The sequence below is a fragment of the Nothobranchius furzeri genome, chromosome 6, assembly GCF_043380555.1.
Source record: "Nothobranchius furzeri strain GRZ-AD chromosome 6, NfurGRZ-RIMD1, whole genome shotgun sequence".
NCBI lineage: Eukaryota > Metazoa > Chordata > Actinopteri > Cyprinodontiformes > Nothobranchiidae > Nothobranchius > Nothobranchius furzeri.
The window spans coordinates 41,433,681-41,455,050 of NC_091746.1; the positions used below are offsets into that span (position 1 = coordinate 41,433,681).

The 21,370-nt window shown below is 41.0% G+C and overlaps 1 protein-coding gene across 11 annotated transcripts in view; it reads right to left on the bottom strand.

Annotated features, from left to right (window-relative positions):
- Positions 1-21,370, bottom strand: part of vav2 (vav 2 guanine nucleotide exchange factor) — a 286,917-nt gene that overhangs the window by 44,608 nt on the left and 220,939 nt on the right. For all 11 annotated transcript variants that reach the window (XM_015975985.3, XM_015975978.3, XM_015975950.3 and 8 more), the window contains exon 4: positions 12,112-12,180. In XM_015975985.3, coding sequence (XP_015831471.1) covers positions 12,112-12,180 — 69 coding nt within the window. The remainder of the gene's footprint in view (positions 1-12,111; positions 12,181-21,370) is intronic.

The window sequence follows — 21,370 nt, forward strand, 5'->3', positions numbered from 1 at the left end:
AGCTTAATGTTGTCAACTTTAGCTGAAACAGACTCCAAATAGCCTCTGTTTTTCCAGAAATCTCTCCCTGTGCTCTTTGTGTTGTAGATTGCTTGGTATGTATGACAGTGAGCCATACATGTTGAAAATGTGACTCTCCCACATTTAATTTTTTTTTTTATTTCAACTGTTTTGAGGGCGAACACCTTCCAGTCAAAACTGGGGGATAACCTGACCCAGACATTCCTCTCCCGTTACATTTTCCCTTGGAGATTCCAAGATGATCCCCACAGCAAATTCTGGGCAAGTCTTACCAGTAGGATGTTCACAGAAAACCTAATAGGCACCAGGAGACATTTTAGTTAGATACTCAGACCACCTCATCCAGAGTTTTCCCCAGCGCTTCTTATGCCTGGTGGGCCTTGCTTGGCCCCCCGCCAGGCCGAGCGTCCAACCCCCCAGCTGTCACAGACGACGCACTGTAGCAAAATGATCCACGGTGGAGAATGAAGAATCATACCCATACTAACTTATTCAAGCACCATCTTACATTGGTGATCTTCTTAGTCCCTACACCCCCAGAAGGTCCCTGAGGTCCAGTGATCAAAGCCTACTGGTTGTGCAGCGCACCAGGCCAAAGACCAAAGGTGACAGATCATTTGCTGCTGTGGCCCCCAGACTCTGCCTCTCTCCCCCTGAGCCTGAGATCAGTGGACTCAGTGGTCTCCTTTAAAAACCAGCTGAAACCCCACCTGTTCAGGCTGGATTTGAAGTGACCTTCATCACGCTCTCCTTGATCAGCTCTTTCTACCTATCTACCTTTCCCAGGATCCACTGATTTCCCCTCTTTCCTCTTAATTTCCTTACATTTTTAAATCACAGTTTTTTATTTTTTTTTTTATCATTTTAACTATATTTTTTTCATTGTTTTTAAATTCTTTTTCATATATTAAATATTTTGTTCTTGTGAAGTGCCTCATGATTTTTATCTTGAGAGGTGCTGTAGAAAATATTGTTTTCTTTCTTTCTTATTCATAATTGCTAAACTTGACTATTTTATAGGATGAATCATCAAACAAAAGATTAAAGCAGTGAAGTCAGTGAGTTGTTTGGGACCATTAAGAAGTGTTTACATGTGATGTTGCCGATGGAGCTTAATTATTCCTCCTGCTGTGCGAGCAGGGAATAAAGAAACCTGTCCTCAATCAAATCTTAAGCCTGCCTTGATGCTCATGTGAGTCTTGTTTGAAGTTTTAATTGGGGTTTCTTGGTTCACCTTCTGTAATGTTTTTATTTTCTTTCATTAAGTGAAAGTGGTTCACGTTGAACACAGGGAAACTGCGTGGGTGGACAGCGCCTGATGGATGTTGTCCCGTCTCTGTGGGACTGCAGCGTGACTCTCAAAGGTGGAGGTGTTGGAGGAGCGGACACTGATCTGTCTGAGACAATGTGTAGTTTTACTTTTAATCTCTGGGAATGTCCATCCAAATGCTGTTGAAAATGAATAAAATAATGTTCAGTTGTTCAAAATTATTGGCAGCTCCACAACATTTACCCATAAATATTTGTTTTAAAGTACATAAGGTGCAGGTCTAGCGTCTTTGGGGGATGCCATATAAGACGTTTCCTTCTGGCCGACTTGGGATCCTGTGACTGTCAATGGTTGGATGTACAACTTACGAAAGTTATGTTACCACGTTCAAAAACATTTAGGTAGTAAAAAACATGAATTTAATAACAAAGCTGATGAACTCTTTCCAAAACATAAGTGAAAGAACAGAATCAAAACAGAGATGCAATATATTTTGGCCGAGCGGTATTGCCATAGTACGATGACGTTATCGGCAGGTGCAGGACCCTGAGCAGATCTGGCAACTACAGCAGCATTGTATATTAAGGTAGCGCGACTCATGGTTGCGAATGACCACAGTCACCAATTCTTGTCATGTGTCTTGCCCATGTATGTCTGATCTCTGAATTGTGTGTACTGAAACTCTAATTTCCCTCTGGGATTAATAAAGTATCTTTGATTTGATTCTCCCGATGGAATTAACTGAAGGAGCATCAAAGTCTGAGGAGACCCACCGGGGCTGCATGCTTTCTGCTCCACAGGTAACCATATTTACCGTAATGTTCTTTAAACTGGCGACAGTCACGGCGATGTGGTGTAAAACTACCCTGAAAGATGTGTATGTACCGCCCCCTAGCGACAGGAAACTACACATTATCATTTTGATTTTGCTTTAAGTCCTCTGAGAATGTGAGTTTATGTTTAGGTAAATGAATGAGACCTGTAATGAGATCTAAGAGGAGAGGCTACTTTTGAAAAATGTGTTTAAGTGAGAATTATTATCTACTAGTGTCTTACTCTCTTTAGTGTCTCCAATTTAGATCTATTCTGACAAATGAAAACTTGACTTCCTGTTGATTGATGGTGCCAATTAAAGCTTCTAACCTCTTGCCAGTTAGTAATTTCTCTATTCTCTGCTCATTTGAGTCTTGAATCTTAATATGGATTCATTTAAACCTTGTATTTTATGTTATGGTTTGATTAGAATTTCACATTTATTGAGTAATTCATTAATCAAAATTTGCTGTAATAAATGGACCCTCTTGAGAACCTGCATTCCCTAAAGAGGTAATATCATATTATAATGATATTAATTAGTATTATTATAATATTTTATTCTGTTAATCCTGTATTATTCAGGGAGACTGGATTCTATCAAAAATAATAATTTAATAAATTGTTTTTATGATCATTAGTAGCCAAAATCAAACTTTAAATGTAGGTTGGACTGATTGCACAGCCCTGCTTTGCGGCTCAGTCTTTAAAAAATTTGTGAGTCAGTTCATTTTCAACCTTTAAGTTCAAAAGCCAACCAAATGCAACCACGACCACTTTATTAGATCGGATATGAAAAATACCAAATATATTTGAGCCTGCACTTTCAGGAGCCCAGTCGATCAGTGCAGAGGTGTAAACAAAACACGTGTTTTTAAACATAATGAACACTATCAACAGAGAGCAGCTTTAATGGCACAGGTGGTACATTTTCATTGACGAATCTGATGATTCATTCAGCGTCACGTCCCCTGAGGAGACAGAAACAGATCTCCCCATGTGTTGTTGTTAAAACAGGGAGGAAGAAAACAAAGGGTTATAGTTCTCTAAGTGACGTCACACATCACACAACCACTCCCCTAAGTTCCTGACAGACAATAATAAATAATTCAGATGGGCTGCGCATGTTTATGTGTATAGGTGTTTGCCTGTGCAAGCACCAGAATGCATCAGAGGGGACAGCGAGTGGGAGTGAGGGACCAGGGGGTTTCATGAATCAAGTCTAATTTTCTGTCTGATAACACAGACCAGAGGGTGTCCAATGTTCCTGCATGCAACCAAATCTGTGGGTGCTCCTGGGTTCGGACGACAAAGAGCTTCATCAGTGAGGAGGAGGAGGATGACTCAGATAATACGTTCAACAAGGCTATGCTTCAGTTCAAATGAGTTAGAATCTGTATATTTTGAATTACATGGAGTCTGTAATGATGTGCTATGCCCTGCTCTCTCGTGGGAATCCCACAGCATCTTCAGGCCACCTCAGCTGAAAGAGAAAGGCTCTACTCAGAGCTAACTCTGGTTGGTAGAGTTCCTAATCTCATATCTAGGTCTGAGCGCAGCCACCCAATGGATACAGCTCAGTTTAATCCAGGATCGCATTATTTCAGTCATCACCCATATCTCAAAGACAAAAGTAGGGCTGGAACAAAGATAGAACCTTAAGTTGAAAGCTTTGCTCTTTGACTTGGCTGCCTTCTTTACCACAACACCCTCATAACCGAAGATGAGGCCCAGATCCGTAGCTTCGTCTACCATCGCTCAAGAACATGACAACAAGATACTTGAACCTCTATCTGAGGTTGATTCTCTCCCAAATTTAAGGGGGCATTCCACCTTTTTCCAGGCAAGAACCATGACCTCAGATGAGCTAATAAAAATAAAATATTCATCCATCCATTTTCTGCCACTTATCGAGAGACAGGTCATTGGGGCAGCAGCCTAAGCAGGGAGGCCCAGACTTCCTCTCATCAGCCACTTGGGCCAGCTCCTTCAGGGGAATCCCAAGGCATTCCCTGACCAGCTGAGAGACATTGGGTGTTTCTCAATGCCAAGGAACCTTGCCTTGATGTCTTGGTCCCGCCCCGGTTGCCTAGGAGATACATCATCAGTAACCGCCAAGGCGTGTTACAATGTTCATGTTCTACAGAGGCGTGTGTTCTTCATTTGTTAGCCGTTTAGCTAGCTGAGCAAGGATACACGGGAGGTGTCTTGTAGCCTGGTCTTGGTCAAAAATTTCCCAGAATACACTGGTATTTTTAAAATGATGGCAGATCAGAAGCCGTCAGCTACTTCGGGGGAAAATTCAAGTTTAAATGTAAGCCAACTAATTATAGCTATCGAGTTGATATCTGAAATGTTTTTTTATTATCCAAAGCAGTTATCTATGGTTGGTTAGTTGCTCAGTAGTAGCAGATTCGGTGGCTTGCAGGTACTACAATGGTGTGAAAAACTATTTGTCCCTTCCTGATTTCTTATTCTTTTGCATGTTTGTCACACAAAATGTTTCTGATCATCAAACACATTTAACCATTAGTCAAAGATAACACAAGTAAACACAAAATGCAGTTTTGAAATGATGGTTTTTATTATTTAGGGAGAGAACAAAATCCAAACCTACATTGCCCTGTGTGAAAAAGTAATTGCCCCCTGACTTTGTATGATCTTCTTCACCACTCTCTTTATTCTGCTCTCCCCACCTATTCCACCTTCCTTAGGATCCACTGATTTCCCTCTTTCCTAGTCACTCTCTCTCTTTCTTAACATGTTTTAATCACAATTGTCTATTTTTTGCTCATTTTAAATATATTTTTTTTTACCATTTTCTAAATTCTTTTTTATATTTTTTACATTTTTTGTTTTTGTGAAGCGCCTCGCTATTTTTTATCTTGTGAGGCGCTATAGAAATGATATTTTCTTCTTCTTCTTCTGAACCTAATAACTGGTTGGGTCTCCCTTAGCAGCAATAACTGCAATCAAGCGTTTGCGATAACTTGCTACGAGTCTTTTTCAGCACTCTGGAGGAATTTTGGCCCACTCATCTTTGCAGAATTGTTGTAATTCAGCTTTATTTGAGGGTTTTCTAGCATGAACCACCTTTTTAAGGTCATGCCATAGCATCTCAATAGGATTCAGGTCAGGACTTTGACTAGGCCACTCCAAAGTCTTCATTTTGTTGTTCTTCAGCCATTCAGAGGTGGATTTGCTGGTGTGGTTTGGGTCATTGTCCTGCTGCAGCACCCAAGATGGCTTCAGCTTTAGTTGACGAACAGATGGCCGGACATTCTCCTTCAGGATGTTTTGGTAGACAGTAGAATTCATGGTTCCATTTATCACAGCAAACCTTCCAGTTCCTGAAGCAGCAAAACAACCCCAGACCATCACACTACCACCACCATATTTTACTGTTGGTATGATGTTCTTTGTCTGAAATGCTGCGTTACTTCTACGCCAGATGTAACGGGACAATTGCCTTCCAAAAAGTTCAACTTTTGTCTCATCAGTCCACAAGGGATTTTCCCAAAAGTCTTGGCAATCATTGAGATGTTTCTTAGCAAAATTGAGACGAGCCCTAATGTTCTTTTTGCTTAACAGTGGTTTGCATCTTGGAAATCTGCCATGCAGGCCATTTTTGTCCAGTCTCTTTCTTATGGTGGAGTCGTGAACACTGACCTTAACTGAGGCAAGTGAGGCCTGCAGTTCTTTAGAAGTTGTCCTGGGGTCTTTTGTGACCTCTTGGATGAGTTGTCTCTGCGCTCTTGGGGTAATCTTGGTCGGCCGCCCACTCCTGGGAAGGTTCACCACTGTTCCATGTTGTTGCCATTTGTGGATAATGGCACTCACTGTGGTTCGCTGGAGTCCCAAAGCTTTAGAAATGGCTTCATAACCTTTACCAGACTGATAGATCTCAATTACTTTTGTTCTCATTTGTGCTTGAATTTCTTTGGATCTTGGCATGATGTCTAGCTTTTGAGGTGCTTTTGGTCTACTTCTCGGTGGTGTCAGGCAGCTCATATTTAAGTGATTTCTTGATTGAAACAGGTGTGGCAGTAATCAGGCTTGGGGGTGGCTACAGAAATTGAACTCAGGTGTGAAACACCACAGTTGGGTTATTTTTTAACAAGGGGGCAATGACTTTTTCACACAGGGCAATGTAGGTTTGGATTTTGTTCTCTCCCTAAATAATAAAAACCATCATTTCAAAACTGCATTTTGTGTTTACTTGTGTTATCTTTGACTAATGGTTAAATGTGTTTGATGATCAGAAACATTTTGTGTGACAAACATGCAAAAGAATAAGAAATCAGGAAGGGGGCAATTCGTTTTTCCACACCACTGTAACTCACTTATAATTTTAATTTAACAAAAATATACACAATTTAAAAAGTAAAAGTCTTGTTATATATTTATATTGAAAATTATGCGTTTAAATTATAACGTTATCTCCCCTGTCACGTGACCGTGTTGGTCACATGATGTAATTCTGTTCCATTTAAACATTTTCTTTGACCAAGGAAGGACAGTGTCCTCGTAAGCAAGGCGAATGGCCTCACAAGACATTGCCTTGCAAAGTCAGGCACCTTGACATTGAGAAACACCCATTATCCCTCCAGCGTGTCCTAGGTCTTCCTTTAGGTCTCCTCCTAGTTGGACGTGCCTGGAAAACCTCACCAGAGAGGCAACCTGACCAGATGCCTGAACCACCTCAACTGGCTCCTCTTGATGTGGAAGAGCAGCGGGTCTACTCCGAGCCCCTCCCGGATGACTGAGCTTTTCACCCTATCTCTAAGGGAGAGCCCAGACACCCTGCAGAGATAACTCATTTTAACCGCTTGTATCTGCAATCTCGTTCACTACCCAAAGCTCGTAACCATAGGTGAGGGTAGGAATGTAGACCAACAGGTAATCGAGACCTTCACCTTCTGGGGAATAACATTTTTTTTGATTGGCATGTTATATTTTGTAGTAAAATCCTCCTAAGTGAGTTTCCTATTCTTACAAGCTATTGACTTTGCAGCACTAGCCCCCCCACCGTCAACCCCTGGGATTAATGCAGGAAAATAAACTGTGACACAAAGAGCTTGTGACAGTGCACACTTGGGAATGGAAATCTATGTGTGCCTTTCGCAAAGGAAATAAGTCCCTTGGCAACTGTGCCCGATCCACCCTATTTCATGCTTTGTCAACTCCAGGATGGAGTCATTCCAGATGGGGGGTGGGGGACTTAGGGTTTAGCGAGGTGAAAACGTGACATCTGAATGCCGGAGGGAGGAAGTTTGGACCAGATTTACCATATTAACCTGTGGGGCCTCAATTAGATGGAGAAATAGATACGGTCTAGCAGGATGCAAACAACTGTGTGATTCACAATTATACAAATGCATGTTCTATGGACTCTCCATCCTGTGCATTTATAGCCAGCATTTCCAGGTGAGCTCATAACGACGGCTGCAGGCCGCAATCCACCTCACTTGACATGAGTTCTCCTGACATAATATTGTAAATTTAAATCCTCCAACAACACAAGTGGCTTCCACTTAACCTTTAAAACGATAATCAGTCAAGCAAAACACCACTTTCCACAGCATCCATACATGCTGGATAGAAGGGTAAGTACAGGACTATTTAGCTACAAAATATCATTAAAAAATCACCTTAAAATGCGTAAATACATAAATACAGCAGAACCGAAAGATCTTGTTTAAAAACATTGTGCATAAAAAATAAAAGTTTTAGAGTAAAAGTATTTCAGATATGATTCTTTGAATATGTGATCATGATTATCAAACAGACTTTCTACCAATATTCAGGAATGTAATGGATATTATTTTTGATACTTCCATGAGAAAAGTTAAGCTAGCTAAAGCTGCCGGCTAAATGTTGCAGACAGGTAGTGGTTATGTGATCTGCTGCTAACAAGAGAATAGGCTGCGTCTCAACTTGTAGACCTGATTATAGAATTCACAATTTCCTTCAAGGCTATTATTAAAAACAGTATGATTTCAGGAGTGGCACTTTTTGTTGATTTGTAGAGTCCAAGTGTTGGAGGTGAGCCGTTGCTTTAAGTGGAGGAATTTAAGTTCATGAATAATGGCAGAATGGAGCAAGACGGATCAGGGATTCATCCGCTGTAATGAGGATGCTGCTTCAGTCTTTGGTGAATAAATTGGGACTATAATCCCAGGGAGACAAATGTCTGAGTGTCCTTCTTGGACTTGCAGCCTCCAATAGCTTCAAAATCCTAGACAGCTGGATGGATGGACCTCAACCTGTTTTATTGAACTTCCCAGAAGAACACAAATGACAGCGATGACCTCTGAGGCCCACCGGGACAACCATTTTTACGACTCCCGAATGAATTAGTGGCTAATCACAATCTATCCTCTGAGAGATGTTGAATTAACTTGTTGATCTGTTTAACTGTCGGGATTTTAGGCTACATAACAGTTATGTTTTGTTCAGGACACAGGAGTTTAACCATCACGTTTCAATAAATTTCTATTGTTTGCTTTAAAATTGCTGTCACAGTCACCCGTAAAGCTTTACAACCAATATTTGTAGGTTCAATATTGTTGTTTTATTTCCAACATGCTGCTATTTAGTTTTTACGACGCCACATGTCATTTCTTCCTTTGGGAAACAAAATGGTTTCACGCCCTTACAAAGTATTACTACCCTGGGAAGATGAATACTGTCCTCTTTAATCCTGCAGTTCAGTCATGCACCCTTCATAAATCACACACACACACACACACACACACACACACACACACACACACACACACACACACACACACACACACACACACACACACACACACACACACACACACACACACACACACACACACAGAAGTGTGTCCAACTGTATTAAGTCTAGGCCCTGCTGATGAATCAATTATACGTCTGTCCATTTGTGAAGCTAAACGCTTCCCGTAAAAGGTCACGAGCAGCCATACGGTGGAACAGCATGATTAATTCAATAAGACCTGCCCTCTGAACCTACTGTATAGGTTACACAAGGAACACAGTGGTCTGAGATCACTGACTGTTTGGGAGAAATAGATGAACTCAATCTTCTGACTCAATGAAGCTGCTGCCATAGTCGCAGAGGTCAATTTTAATCAATGGAGGAAACAGAGTTGGGGGGTCAAACATCAGTAAAACCTTTGAATCGCATTAAAGGCAGCAAATCATTTACCTCACTTGCTCAATTCGTGTTTTTTTTCTTGTATATTCGCTGGACTCAGTGGTAGTTGTTGCCATGGTTACATGTAATCCTTACATCTATCTTATGGAAACTAGAATCCCTTCTTATTGTGGGGAAAATGGGTATAGAGGGAAAGGAAAAGAATGCGACACATATAAAAAAATAAACACCTTGGACCACTCCAAAGACTCTGAGCTTTCAGACAACTTTTCAGGCTATGTTCTTGGACACGTTTTAGAGTTGGGGGTTATTCACAGGACAGAGATTTTAATTCCAAAGCTTAATAAATATATCATAGCTCATGTCCATCCACATCCACCAGAAAGTTTTAACCGCTGTCCAGTCATTCAAAATTTAAAACAAGGTCTTACAAGGACAAGCCTTTTTAGGTGGCTGTTGAATCAGTTCTTAATATATTAATGAATACATGTTGAAAAGGATGGTCAAATTCAAGTTAAATTCATTTTCACCACCAATCCAAAAGGACTAAGAGTCTAGAACAAGTGCGAAAATCATAAAACTGCTAAAACTCACAATACGCCAATGGTATCTAAGGTAAAGGGGAACTGGGGGTACAAGTTAAAATAAAAATGGTCAAGCTATGATCTGAGAAGAAAATGCAGGAAGATCATAACCATGATGTGACTGCAAAAGTCCTTTTGGATTATCAAACAATCTCTTTAACAGTGCAATAGATGAACAAATATCCACATTGTAAAAGGAGTAATCTGAGTAATCTGTTTCTCATCTTACTCAATAAAGTTTAGATGTGGACATTTATAGAAAACCTTAGAAAATAATTTTGGAATAGCTCACATAGACTGGAGAAACACAACTATGGACCACAGCGGTAGAAGGTTTATGGTTTGGACTAAACTTGCAGATGGATACAGAAAAATATAAGTCCATGAGTGATTTTACTTAAAAACACAAACAAAATGGGACTAAATGAAAATGCACAGGTGGGCAAACATTTTAGAAAATCTCTGGAGAGGCTTCACAAAAGCCAGATAATGGGTGAGAATTTCAGCAGAAAAAAACTAAAAGAACAGCACTGAAGGTATTAACTGACGTTGACCATTTCAGGAACAGCTACTCATTTCAACAGCTAACTTGTCAAAGAAATAAAGCACGTTTTCTACATAAGAAGCATCTTATTTTGTAGCTTTTGAAGTTAAACCCTTCAAGCAAATCTGTAACCAGCTTGTGTGTTCAGATTTGACTACTGCTTTGAAAAGGAGACTAATTTCAGCCATATTTTCAAACAAATATACAGCATTTGTCCTTTAATCCAGCATTAGCCTGCTTGGCTCTACCAACCATGCCTCATCCACAACAGAGCATCCCAATCATGTATTCAGAAGGCATATATCTACAGCTCACATGATCCTTTTTATCCCTCTTTTTTCTCCTTCCTTCTCTGTGATGAATGGCACCCATCTCAGAGCAGTTAACTAATTATTTCTTCATGAATCTGAGTCAAACAGCTGCCGTCACCAGCCTGTGAGCCGATGACTGTCTCACACAAACAGCAAAACCCCAACTAACGCTCCCCAAACCAGGCAGCCAGCTACTGAGGGGAGCAAACAAGCAGCCAAGCCTACATCCAGAGTGCTGCTAGAGTCACCATGGCAACAGGAAGAGTGATAGAGAGCTTGTTGCTTATGTAATTAAGTAATTAGCAGATATTGGAATAAGTGACACTCAGCATCGACATTTATGGGCAAAGCAACTCTTATTATTGGCTGCTTTTAACATTTCTATCTAAGAATTTAGACTTTTAAACTATTTTAAAACGGTCATTATACATTTTGCAAATACAAACATTTAACTGAGGCTTTGATAGAAAAAGTGCTATCTGGAGTTTTCATTTTTCAGAAGTTCCATGAACTGAAATCTGTTGAAATGGCATTAAATCCAAATTTATACAAACATAAATTTGAAGGTTGACAGGCAGATTGGGAAAGTGTCTGAACTGGTTTGTTGTGGTGAGGAGAGAGCTAGGCCAGAGAGACGAGCTCTTTACTTATTCTTTGTTTTCTTGGTTCAATGACAAAAAACAGTCATGACCAAAATAAACTACTTCACAAATACGGTTGAAAAAGTGGAGAAAGTTGGTTTCCTTTGAAGGATAGCTGGACTCATCTTTATAAGTAGGGTGAGGAGTTCTGACATTTGGGAGGGACAGGGAGTACAGCCGCTGCTCCTCTACACTAATAATAATAATAATAATTATACATCAACGTTACATAGCTCTTTTTAGGTCACTCAAAGACGCTTCGCAAAAAGACACTAAAAGGAGTCAGCTGAGGTGGTTCAGGGTACCTCCTGCCTTAAGCAGGTCCTTTCGGAAGGAGGCCCACGGTTCAACCAAGGACGAGCCGGAGGAGTTAACATCACCAACGGGGGAACGCCTTGTAACACAGGTAGAGTTAGTTGAGGTTGATAGAAAGAGGACGATATGGGTGTCACTGCTGGGGATGCTATCCCCCCGTGACCCAGATAAGCAGATGAAAACGAATAAATGAAATTCTAGTTGAATCTTGATTAAAAATGATCTTTTTCATAACTTGAGACAAAACACAAATGAGTTTTCAGTGCAGCTGTTTCAATGTGAAGAAAGTTAAACTAAAGTTAAATAATTTCCCAGCAGGCTTTAGGTTTCCTTGGCTTAGATCAGGCAAACGTTAGGATGAGGTTAATATTAGGGGAGGCCTTTGGATAAATAATGCATTGTCCCCACTGGTGATGAAAAACAGCCTGTGTGAGTGTTTTTTTATTTAGTAGAATGCACACTTACTCTGCCAACTCCTCCAGGCTTCGGTACACATCATCTTCATTCAGGGCTGTGTCCTCAGATGGGAAAGGCCTGATACACAAACAACACACAAAACGAGAGAGAGTTACAAATCTCCTCAACACATCACACTCAACACCGTCCCAGGTAGAAAAACAGCCAGTATGACTTTTTGTGTTCCATCTGTCAGGTTGTCACTCCACACTCCATCACTTCAGCGGCTAAGCAGGAGGATCTATTCAACCGAGGGACCCCATCAGTCACAAACAACGTTGTCAAAACACATCAAAACACTGCTGCTGACAGATAGGGAGCCGCCATCCTCCCAGAACCAACCTGGGCAGGAATTCAGGAGAGGAAACCAACTTTAGAAATTTCTGATTGATGACGGACTTGTATAAATCCTATCAGGAGTTTCAACAATCTTCAGGGACATTTGGAGCAGCATAAAATATGGAAGCTTGGAGCTGTCACTCTTTTTTAAAGGGAGTGACCTTCACTGTTTACAGAAAAGGCTGTATTGGTGTAAAATAACATAAAAACAATGTTTCGTACTGATGCCGTTAAAACATTTCTTATATCTGCCCACGCTGGGTCGACTACTCCAGCTTTTACGATGATCATTAACCAATTAGCGCTCCAAGAAGGTTGGATATGTTTCCCGTGGTTTTAAAGATATGAGATGAAAGTGAATTTAGATTTTGAATGCCCTGTTGACTTGTTGATTTGTATTTTTCTTTTAGTAGCCGAGTATGACTACTAACCATTAGGGTGCAACAACCACAATCACAGCTTAGGGCTGAGCGATATGGACCAAAACCTATACCTCGATATCTCTTAGCTGAATATACGATATATATCTAGATCTTTTTCTTCCTGTAAAGTATTTACAAGTCAACTCCCTTTAAGCAGTCTTGAGAAATTGTATTCATGAATTCATCAGCAGATTAAATGCATGAAAAGTATTGAGTCTTGTCAAACATTAAACTTAATGCCTATTATCTACCAGTCTGAGCTTTAGAAACACTGGTACAACTGTGTCAACACACATGTAGGTTTTTATCAATATGTGTTTTACATGGTTCTTCTTTACATTGTATTTGGAATTGGATTTATTGTAAACTGGGCCATGACTACAATAAATAATCTGTCTGTCTGTCTATCTATCCCAGTTAAGAGCTAGGCACAGGCACTTTTATTTATAAAATAATTCAAATTCCATCTAGAGGAGGCTCATATCCCATCAACCACAATATTACCAGTAAATAATTTTTGTCCAGAAAAAAATTGATCAGGTTAAGTCAAATTTATGATGTTTTTGCATCTACTGCTCAGGATTACACTCTCGCTCTTTTGGGACTCACTGCTCTCCGTAGCTGTTTCTTGACTACGAGAGGGTGAGGTTTGGCTCATCTCTCACAAACAAGAAAGAGAAATCTGGTTGGCAGCCACAATAAAAAGGCTTGCTGAAACACAAACGAACATCCTCAAAGAATTAAAAATCACAAAGCCAAATGCAAAGTTTAGAGCAATACATTGACCCAGAGGTTTCCTGATTGAGCAGACGCGTGGGAATACATGAAATGACCGCTTAGAGATGGAGCAAGCTAGCTGTTAGCATTGGCAGCTAGCGCTTGTTGCTAATGCTAACGGCTTGACTAGTTATATCAATATTAAGTAATCTTGTTTGAAATTATATCGATATTTTAAATAATATTAATACTACCCAGCCTTTTCACAACTCAATAATATATTATCGTTGGTTTATGTCCCTGTATCCAAATAACTTTTTGGTCGTTTTCTGGATTGTTCGCTACTGTGATGAATTATTTTCTTTAATGCTCTGTCCACACAGGATGAAGACCTTGGTAAGATGTAAAAACATCAGACTTAACTTGAATGATCTGTGCAGGATCTTAGAGTATGCAATAATCTGATGCATTGGGTCACGGCTTTAGATGCTAAAAGACAGCTTTTGTGATTTGATGTGAGATTGTGGATAACATTTATTTGTTCAACAAACCAACCAAATTAGACATAACTTGACAGATATAACTATATCCACCATTTCCAGTTTTATAAACAAAACCTTTTGCAAGAGGTGCATGAAATTTCTGCAGCTTTTGAAGACATTCATTAAGACTAGAAATGAATAAAATGAATGAATAAACTATCTGATGAGATGTGATACGAACGTGGGCGTATACATGATAGAACAGTCATGGTTTTAAGAAGGCTGAAAAGCTTTAATTCAATAATGCGTAGAAGGTTGTGTGATGTAAGAAAGTAAAATAAAAATATATATTCTAAAAGAAATGGCAGAACATGGAGAGAAACCATCTCTGCATGTGATGTTGCAGGGTTTGGCGTCACAGACTTTCTCTAATGAAAGAACTCTCATCTCCGTCAGCACTCAGCTCAGAAAGCCTTCGATTGTACTTAATCTATATTTATGATCAAATGACTCAGAGACTTTATGCACGCTCAGTCATCATGAAGAGGCAACTGAAGTGGCACATTAGCAGTTAGCGGACAATTGTCACAGAATGTGGAAGTTAAAGATTGAAAATCAAACTGCAGCGGTTGCACTACAGCAGTCAATTCTTGTGTGTGTACAGGTGCTGGCCAGTAAATTAGAATATCATCAAAAGGTTGAAAATATTTCAGTAATTCCATTCAAAACGTGAAACTTGTACATTATATTCATGCAATGCACACAGACCAATGTATTTCCAATGTTCATTACATTTAAATTTGATATTCATAAGTGACAACTAATGAAAACTCCAAATTTGGTATCTCAAAAAATTAGAATATTCTGAAAAGGCTGAATATAGAAGACACCTGCTGCCACTCTAATCAGCTGATTTACTCAAAACACCTGCAAAGGCCTTTAAAAGGTCCCTCAGTCTTGTTTTGAAGGCACCACAATCATGGGGAAGACTTCTGACTTAACAGCTGTCCAAAAGACAATCATTGACACCTTGCACAAGGAGGGCAAGACACAAAAGGTGATTGCTAAAGAAGCTGGCTGTTCGCAGAGCTCTGTGTCCAAGCACATTAACAGACAGGCGAAGGGACGGAAAAATGTGGTAGAAAAAAGTGTACAAGCTCTAGGGATAACCGCACCCTGCAGAGAATTGTGACGACAAACCCATTCAAAAATGTGGGGGAGATCCACAAAGAGTGGACTGCAGCTGGAGTCAGCGCTTCAAGAACCACCACGAGGAGACTCATGAAAGACATGGGATTCAGGTGTCGCATTCCGTGTGTCAAGCCACTCTTGAACAAGAAACAGCGCAAGAAGCGTCTCGCCTGGGCCAAGGACAAAAAGGACTGGACTGATGCTGAGTGGTCCAAAGTTATGTTTTCTGATGAAAGCAAGTTCTGCATTTCCTTTGGAAATCAAGGACCCAGAGTCTGGAGGAAGAGCGGAGAAGCACAGAATCCACGTTGCATGAGGTCCAGTGTAAAGTTTCCACCGTCAGTGATGGTGTGGGGTGCCATGTCATCTGCCGGTGTTGGCCCACTCTGTTTCCTGAGGTCCAGGGTCAATGCAGCCGTCTACCAGGAAGTTTTAGAGCACTTCATGCTTCCTGCTGCTGACCAACTTTATGGGGATGCAGACTTCACCTTTCAACAGGACTTGGCACCTGCACACAGTGCCAAAACCACCAGCACCTGGTTCAAGGACCATGGTATCCCTGTCCTTGATTGGCCAGCAAACTCGCCTGACCTTAACCCCATAGAAAATCTATGGGGTATTGTGAAGCGGAGGATGCAATACGCTAGACCCAACAATGCAGAGGAGCTGAAGACGACTATCAGAGCAACCTGGGCTCTCATAACACCTGAGCAGTGCCACAGACTGATCGAGTCCATGCCACGCCGCATTACTGCAGTTATTGAGGCAAAAGGAGCCCCGACTAAGTATTGAGTGCTATACATGCACATTCTTTTCATGTTCATTCTTTTCAGTTGGCCAACATTAGAGAAACAAACATTTTTTCATTGGCCTTTAGAATATTCTAATTTTCTGAGATACCAGATTTGATGTTTTCATTGGTTGTCACTTATGAATATCAAATTTAAATGTAATGAACATTGGAAATACATTGGTCTGTGTGCATTGCATGAATATAATGTACAAGTTTCACGTTTTGAATGGAATTACTGAAATATTTTCAACCTTTTGATGATATTCTAATTTACTGGCCAGCACCTGTATGTGTGTGTGTATGTGTGTGTGTGTGTGTGTGTGTGTGTGTGGGTGCGTGCGTGCGCGTGTGTGTGTGTGAGACAAGTAATCAGCCCCTGCTTAATTACAACAACAACCAGCTGTCATGCTAATGAATGTCCAACAAGCTAGTCAAAGGTCAGGAGCAAACACAACATTCCAACAGCTACACGTTTCTTTTCTTCTTTTTTATTTATTTTTTTTTTTTACTAAAAACATTTTCTCGTTTCACTTTTATTAAAACATTAAAATCTCTAAATCTCATTACAGAGTTACCTACACAAAATCTGCCCCGTCTGATTTATGCCGACTTCTTCCTTCCACGGTTATGAGCAGCAGAAGGCGCCTCCCTCCCCTCCAGAGCCCAATAACACACCCACACTGATGGCCCCCTCCAATGAAGTGTGCATTATATTTTAAGTTATTAATGGAGTCCCGCAAGGCAAAATCTAATTAGATAGCAGTTTGCAGAGTGCTGTACACGTCTCTATCATCCCTGTGCTGTTTTGTAGAGGGTCCAGTACTCCAGTTTAATTTCCCCCAAATAGTGCAACTAGGTGTAATTGAACTGTGTTCATAATTTCATCAGAGCACCACTGATGAGCCAACACTTGGCAATTTATTGCTGCTTAATGGTCTTTTATGCATGTGTGTTGTTCATGCCCGTTTGTCCCCAAGAACCACTCGATCGGAGCCAATCCTGATTTGTTGCAGCACTGAGACTGAATTTTGTAAATAACTTATTTTCTTGAAAAGCACCTCTTTAGTTTCACGGACGAAAGTCACCCATCATGAAGACAATTTTATTATTTTGAATGACTGTTCACAGACAAGTCTTTTATTAAGCCAGACTTACAACTAACAAATACACAAAATGGTCTAAAACTGAACCTGAAAACCAGCCAGACAGGTTTGCTTTATACTCTTACAGCAACTCAGCAGTTCAATGTTTTTTTTTTAATTTTCTAAACACTAAAATATAAGAAAGCATTTCTTCAGTTGGAGTATCAGATGATACACATGATTAGATTGGAAAAGCCTTATTGCACTATAGATGTTGTTTACTTGTTTATTCAACATATTTGCAGTGTTCCTTAGTGTAAATCAATGCCCTATGAGTTATTTATTGCTCCTGTTCTGAGATGCAGAAGTTTGCTGGTGCACGATTGCTCATCTTTATTATTAATTATATGCACACACCTAGCTTCTGATTGGCTAACGGAACGCATTCAGCCATGTTGCAAAGTCACCATTATCTTCTCCCTGCAAAATTATAAAACTACATAAATAAACAAAAGACCTCCTGTGGGCGGGTGCAAGCCAAAGTGGGTTAGGCCATGAATGCAAATTCACTATGTGACATGGATATGAGAGGATTTTCACATCCTAGCATTTCACCATCTATTTTGTATCAGAAGCTAATGCAGGAGTTTGGTGTAGAAGACTGTTTTCATGTTCAGACTGCATGAAAAACTCAGAGTGACTGATTATTATCAGAAATAATAGTAAAAAAAATGTGTCAGTCAACCATACCTTTAATGAATATATTACCTAAACAGCAGGTTCACTGAGAAAACATGTTTTACTTATTATTTTTGAAAATGATCAGACAGTGACTCGGAGTTTAAAGCTGTTATACGGAATACAAACAAGCACTGTATCAAGTATCTTCCTTGAGACAGTGCTGGAACCAGAAACCCACATTGCCACAGTTAAAGAGAACGTGCTAAATACCAGGGGCACTCTGTGGGGGACGCTCCAGGAGTAAGGGGTGGGTGGCTTTCTGTTAAGGGCCATTCAGTCCCTTTACCAGAGGAGCGTGAGTTTGGTCCGCATAGCCGGTAGTAAGTCAGACCTGTTCCCGGTGAGGGTTGGACTCCGCCAGGGCTGCCCTTTGTCAACAGTTCTGTTCATTACCTTTATGGACAGAATTTCTAGGTGCAGCCGTGGTGTGGAGTGTGTCGAGTTTGATGGCAGGAGAATTTCGTCTCTGCTTTTTGTGGATGATTTGGTCCTCCTAGCTTCATCCAGCTCTGACCTTCAGCAATTGCTGGGTAGGTTCACGGCCAAGTGTGAAGCGGCTGGGATGAGGATCAGCACCTCCAAATCTGAGACCATGGTTCTTGACCGGGAAAGGGTGGCTTGCCAACTCCGGGCCGGGGGAGAGGTCCTACCTCAAGTGGAGGAGTTTAAGTATCTTGTTCACGAGTGAGGGTAGGAGGGATCGGGAGATCGACAGGCGGATTGGTTCAGCGTCTGCAGTGATGCGGACGCTGAGCCGATCTGTCGTGGTGAAGAGGGAGCTGAGCCAGAAAGCCAGGCTCTCGATTTACTATCTACGTCCCAATCCTCACCTATGGTCAATAGCTTTGGGTAATGACCGAAAGAACGAGATCGCAGATACAAGCGGCCGAAATGAGTTTCCTTCGTAGAGTGGCCAGGCTCAGGCTTAAGAGATAGGGTGAGGAGCTCGGACATTCTGGAGGGACTCGGAGTAGAACCGCTGCTCCTCCGGATCGAAAGGAGTCAGTTGAGGTGGTTTGGGCATCTGGTCTGGATGCCTCCTGGACGCCTCCCTGGGGAGGTGTATCGGGCATGTCCTGCCAGCAAGAGGCCCCCGGGTCGACCCAGGACACGTTGGAGAGGTTACATCTCCAATCTGGTCCGGGAACGCCTTGGAGTCCTGCCGGAGGAACTGGTGGAGGTGGCTGGGGAGAGGACAGTCTGGAGCTCCCTAGTTGGGATGCTGCCCCCGCGACCCAGACCCGGATAAGCGGTAGAAGATGACTACATGCTAAATACTAGTCACTGTTTTCTAGGTCCAAATGTCTTTTGTTGTCTGTGAATTCAGATGGTGTTTCTATTTTTGGAACTCTAGTTTGCCCTAAAGTTGTAGTGGTAGCAGCCGTCTGTTTCTCCTCTAATATTATTGAGCCACGATCCACTCACACCTGTGGTGTTCTTTTGCTAAATACAGGAGTACGTAATGAATAGAGGACCCAGGAAGTGTGGCAAAACCAACAATGATGGTCCAGTAGTTGCTTCTGAAACGTGTTATTGGCAGGGATTTTTAGACAAATGAGACAGAACAACTTTATATTTTTTTATTTGCTTTAAAGAGCAAACTGCAAGTTAGAGACTACCATGAACCAATGTTTAGAGAAACATAATGGAAACTCGTTTAAAAATTTTTTTACACGTGCATAAATTATTTAGGATTTTAGAGTCATTTTTGTGAAAAAGTTTTTTTTTTTGGCCAAACCAAGTGGCGTCAGCTGAGGGAGTCCTGTTAGCTTAATCCAGAGAAAAATATGGATTCTAATGTGGCTCTGACACAGAGGAAACTTTAAATGTTTATAATTCTACTTATGATGGGCCAAAACCATTAAAGTATGCTTACGTCAGAGGTTCAGATTTAGAAAATACAGCGTTTTCAGAGGCTTTGCTGGGAAAGGCCACATTTGACTAGAAAAACTGTGTTGTTATGTATTTTAAAATTAAATATCCACAATAAGCATTTGAAATAGTATTTTAACTAAGAGGCATGCAAAAAATGTGGACAGAGTTTTTATAGCATTTTAACAAACTTTCATTATTTTTGTTTTGAAAGTCCAATCTTGCTGACTTTTAACCTTAACATACACACACAGACAATCCCTGGGTTGGACTAAGACTGGTCCAGCTGTTATATGAGCAAACATTTAAAATAAAAGAGATGCAAAAGATCTGGCCTTGTTTCAAACAAACGCTGTACGGATCTTTTACAGTGACATTTTCATAATAAATCTCTTCCAGACGGCGGAACTGATAAAACAAATGATTTGCCAAGTGGAATTTTCCTATCACCAGAGTACTTTGAGATAAAAATATCACCTAAATGAAAACTCACTACTGATGGCCACACATAAGCATGAAAAACTGATAAATGCCACATGCTGCAGGCTAATTAGTACCATAGAGGATGTCGGCCTGAGCAATGTTCTCACAGTCACACTGTACAGGTGCTGGCCAGTAAATTAGAATATCATCAAAAGGTTGAAAATATTTCAGTAATTCCATTCAAAACGTGAAACTTGTACATTATATTCATGCAATGCACACAGACCAATGTATTTCCGATGTTTATTACATTTAAATTTGATATTTATAGGTGACAACCAATGAAAACATCAAATCTGGTATCTCAGAAAATTAGAATATTCTAAAGGCCAATGAAAAAATGTTTGTTTCTCTAATGTTGGCCAACTGAAAAGAATGAACATGAAAAGAATGTGCATGTATAGCACTCAATACTTAGTCGGGGCTCCTTTTGCCTCAATAACTGCAGTAATGCGGCGTGGCATGGACTCGATCAGTCTGTGGCACTGCTCAGGTGTTATGAGAGCCCAGGCTGCTCTGATAGTCGTCTTCAGCTCCTCTGCATTGTTGGGTCTAGCGTATTGCATCCTCCGCTTCACAATACCCCATAGATTTTCTATGGGGTTAAGGTCAGGCGAGTTTGCTGGCCAATCAAGGACAGGGATACCATGGTCCTTGAACCAGGTGCTGGTGGTTTTGGCACTGTGTGCAGGTGCCAAGTCCTGTTGAAAGGTGAAGTCTGCATCCCCATAAAGTTGGTCAGCAGCAGGAAGCATGAAGTGCTCTAAAACTTCCTGGTAGACGGCTGCATTGACCCTGGACCTCAGGAAACAGAGTGGGCCAACACCGGCAGATGACATGGCACCCCACACCATCACTGACGGTGGAAACTTTACACTGGACCTCATGCAACGTGGATTCTGTGCTTCTCCGCTCTTCCTCCAGACTCTGGGTCCTTGATTTCCAAAGGAAATGCAGAACTTGCTTTCATCAGAAAACATAACTTTGGACCACTCAGCATCAGTCCAGTCCTTTTTGTCCTTGGCCCAGGCGAGACGCTTCTTGCGCTGTTTCTTGTTCAAGAGTGGCTTGACACACGGAATGCGACACCTGAATCCCATGTCTTTCATGAGTCTCCTCGTGGTGGTTCTTGAAGCGCTGACTCCA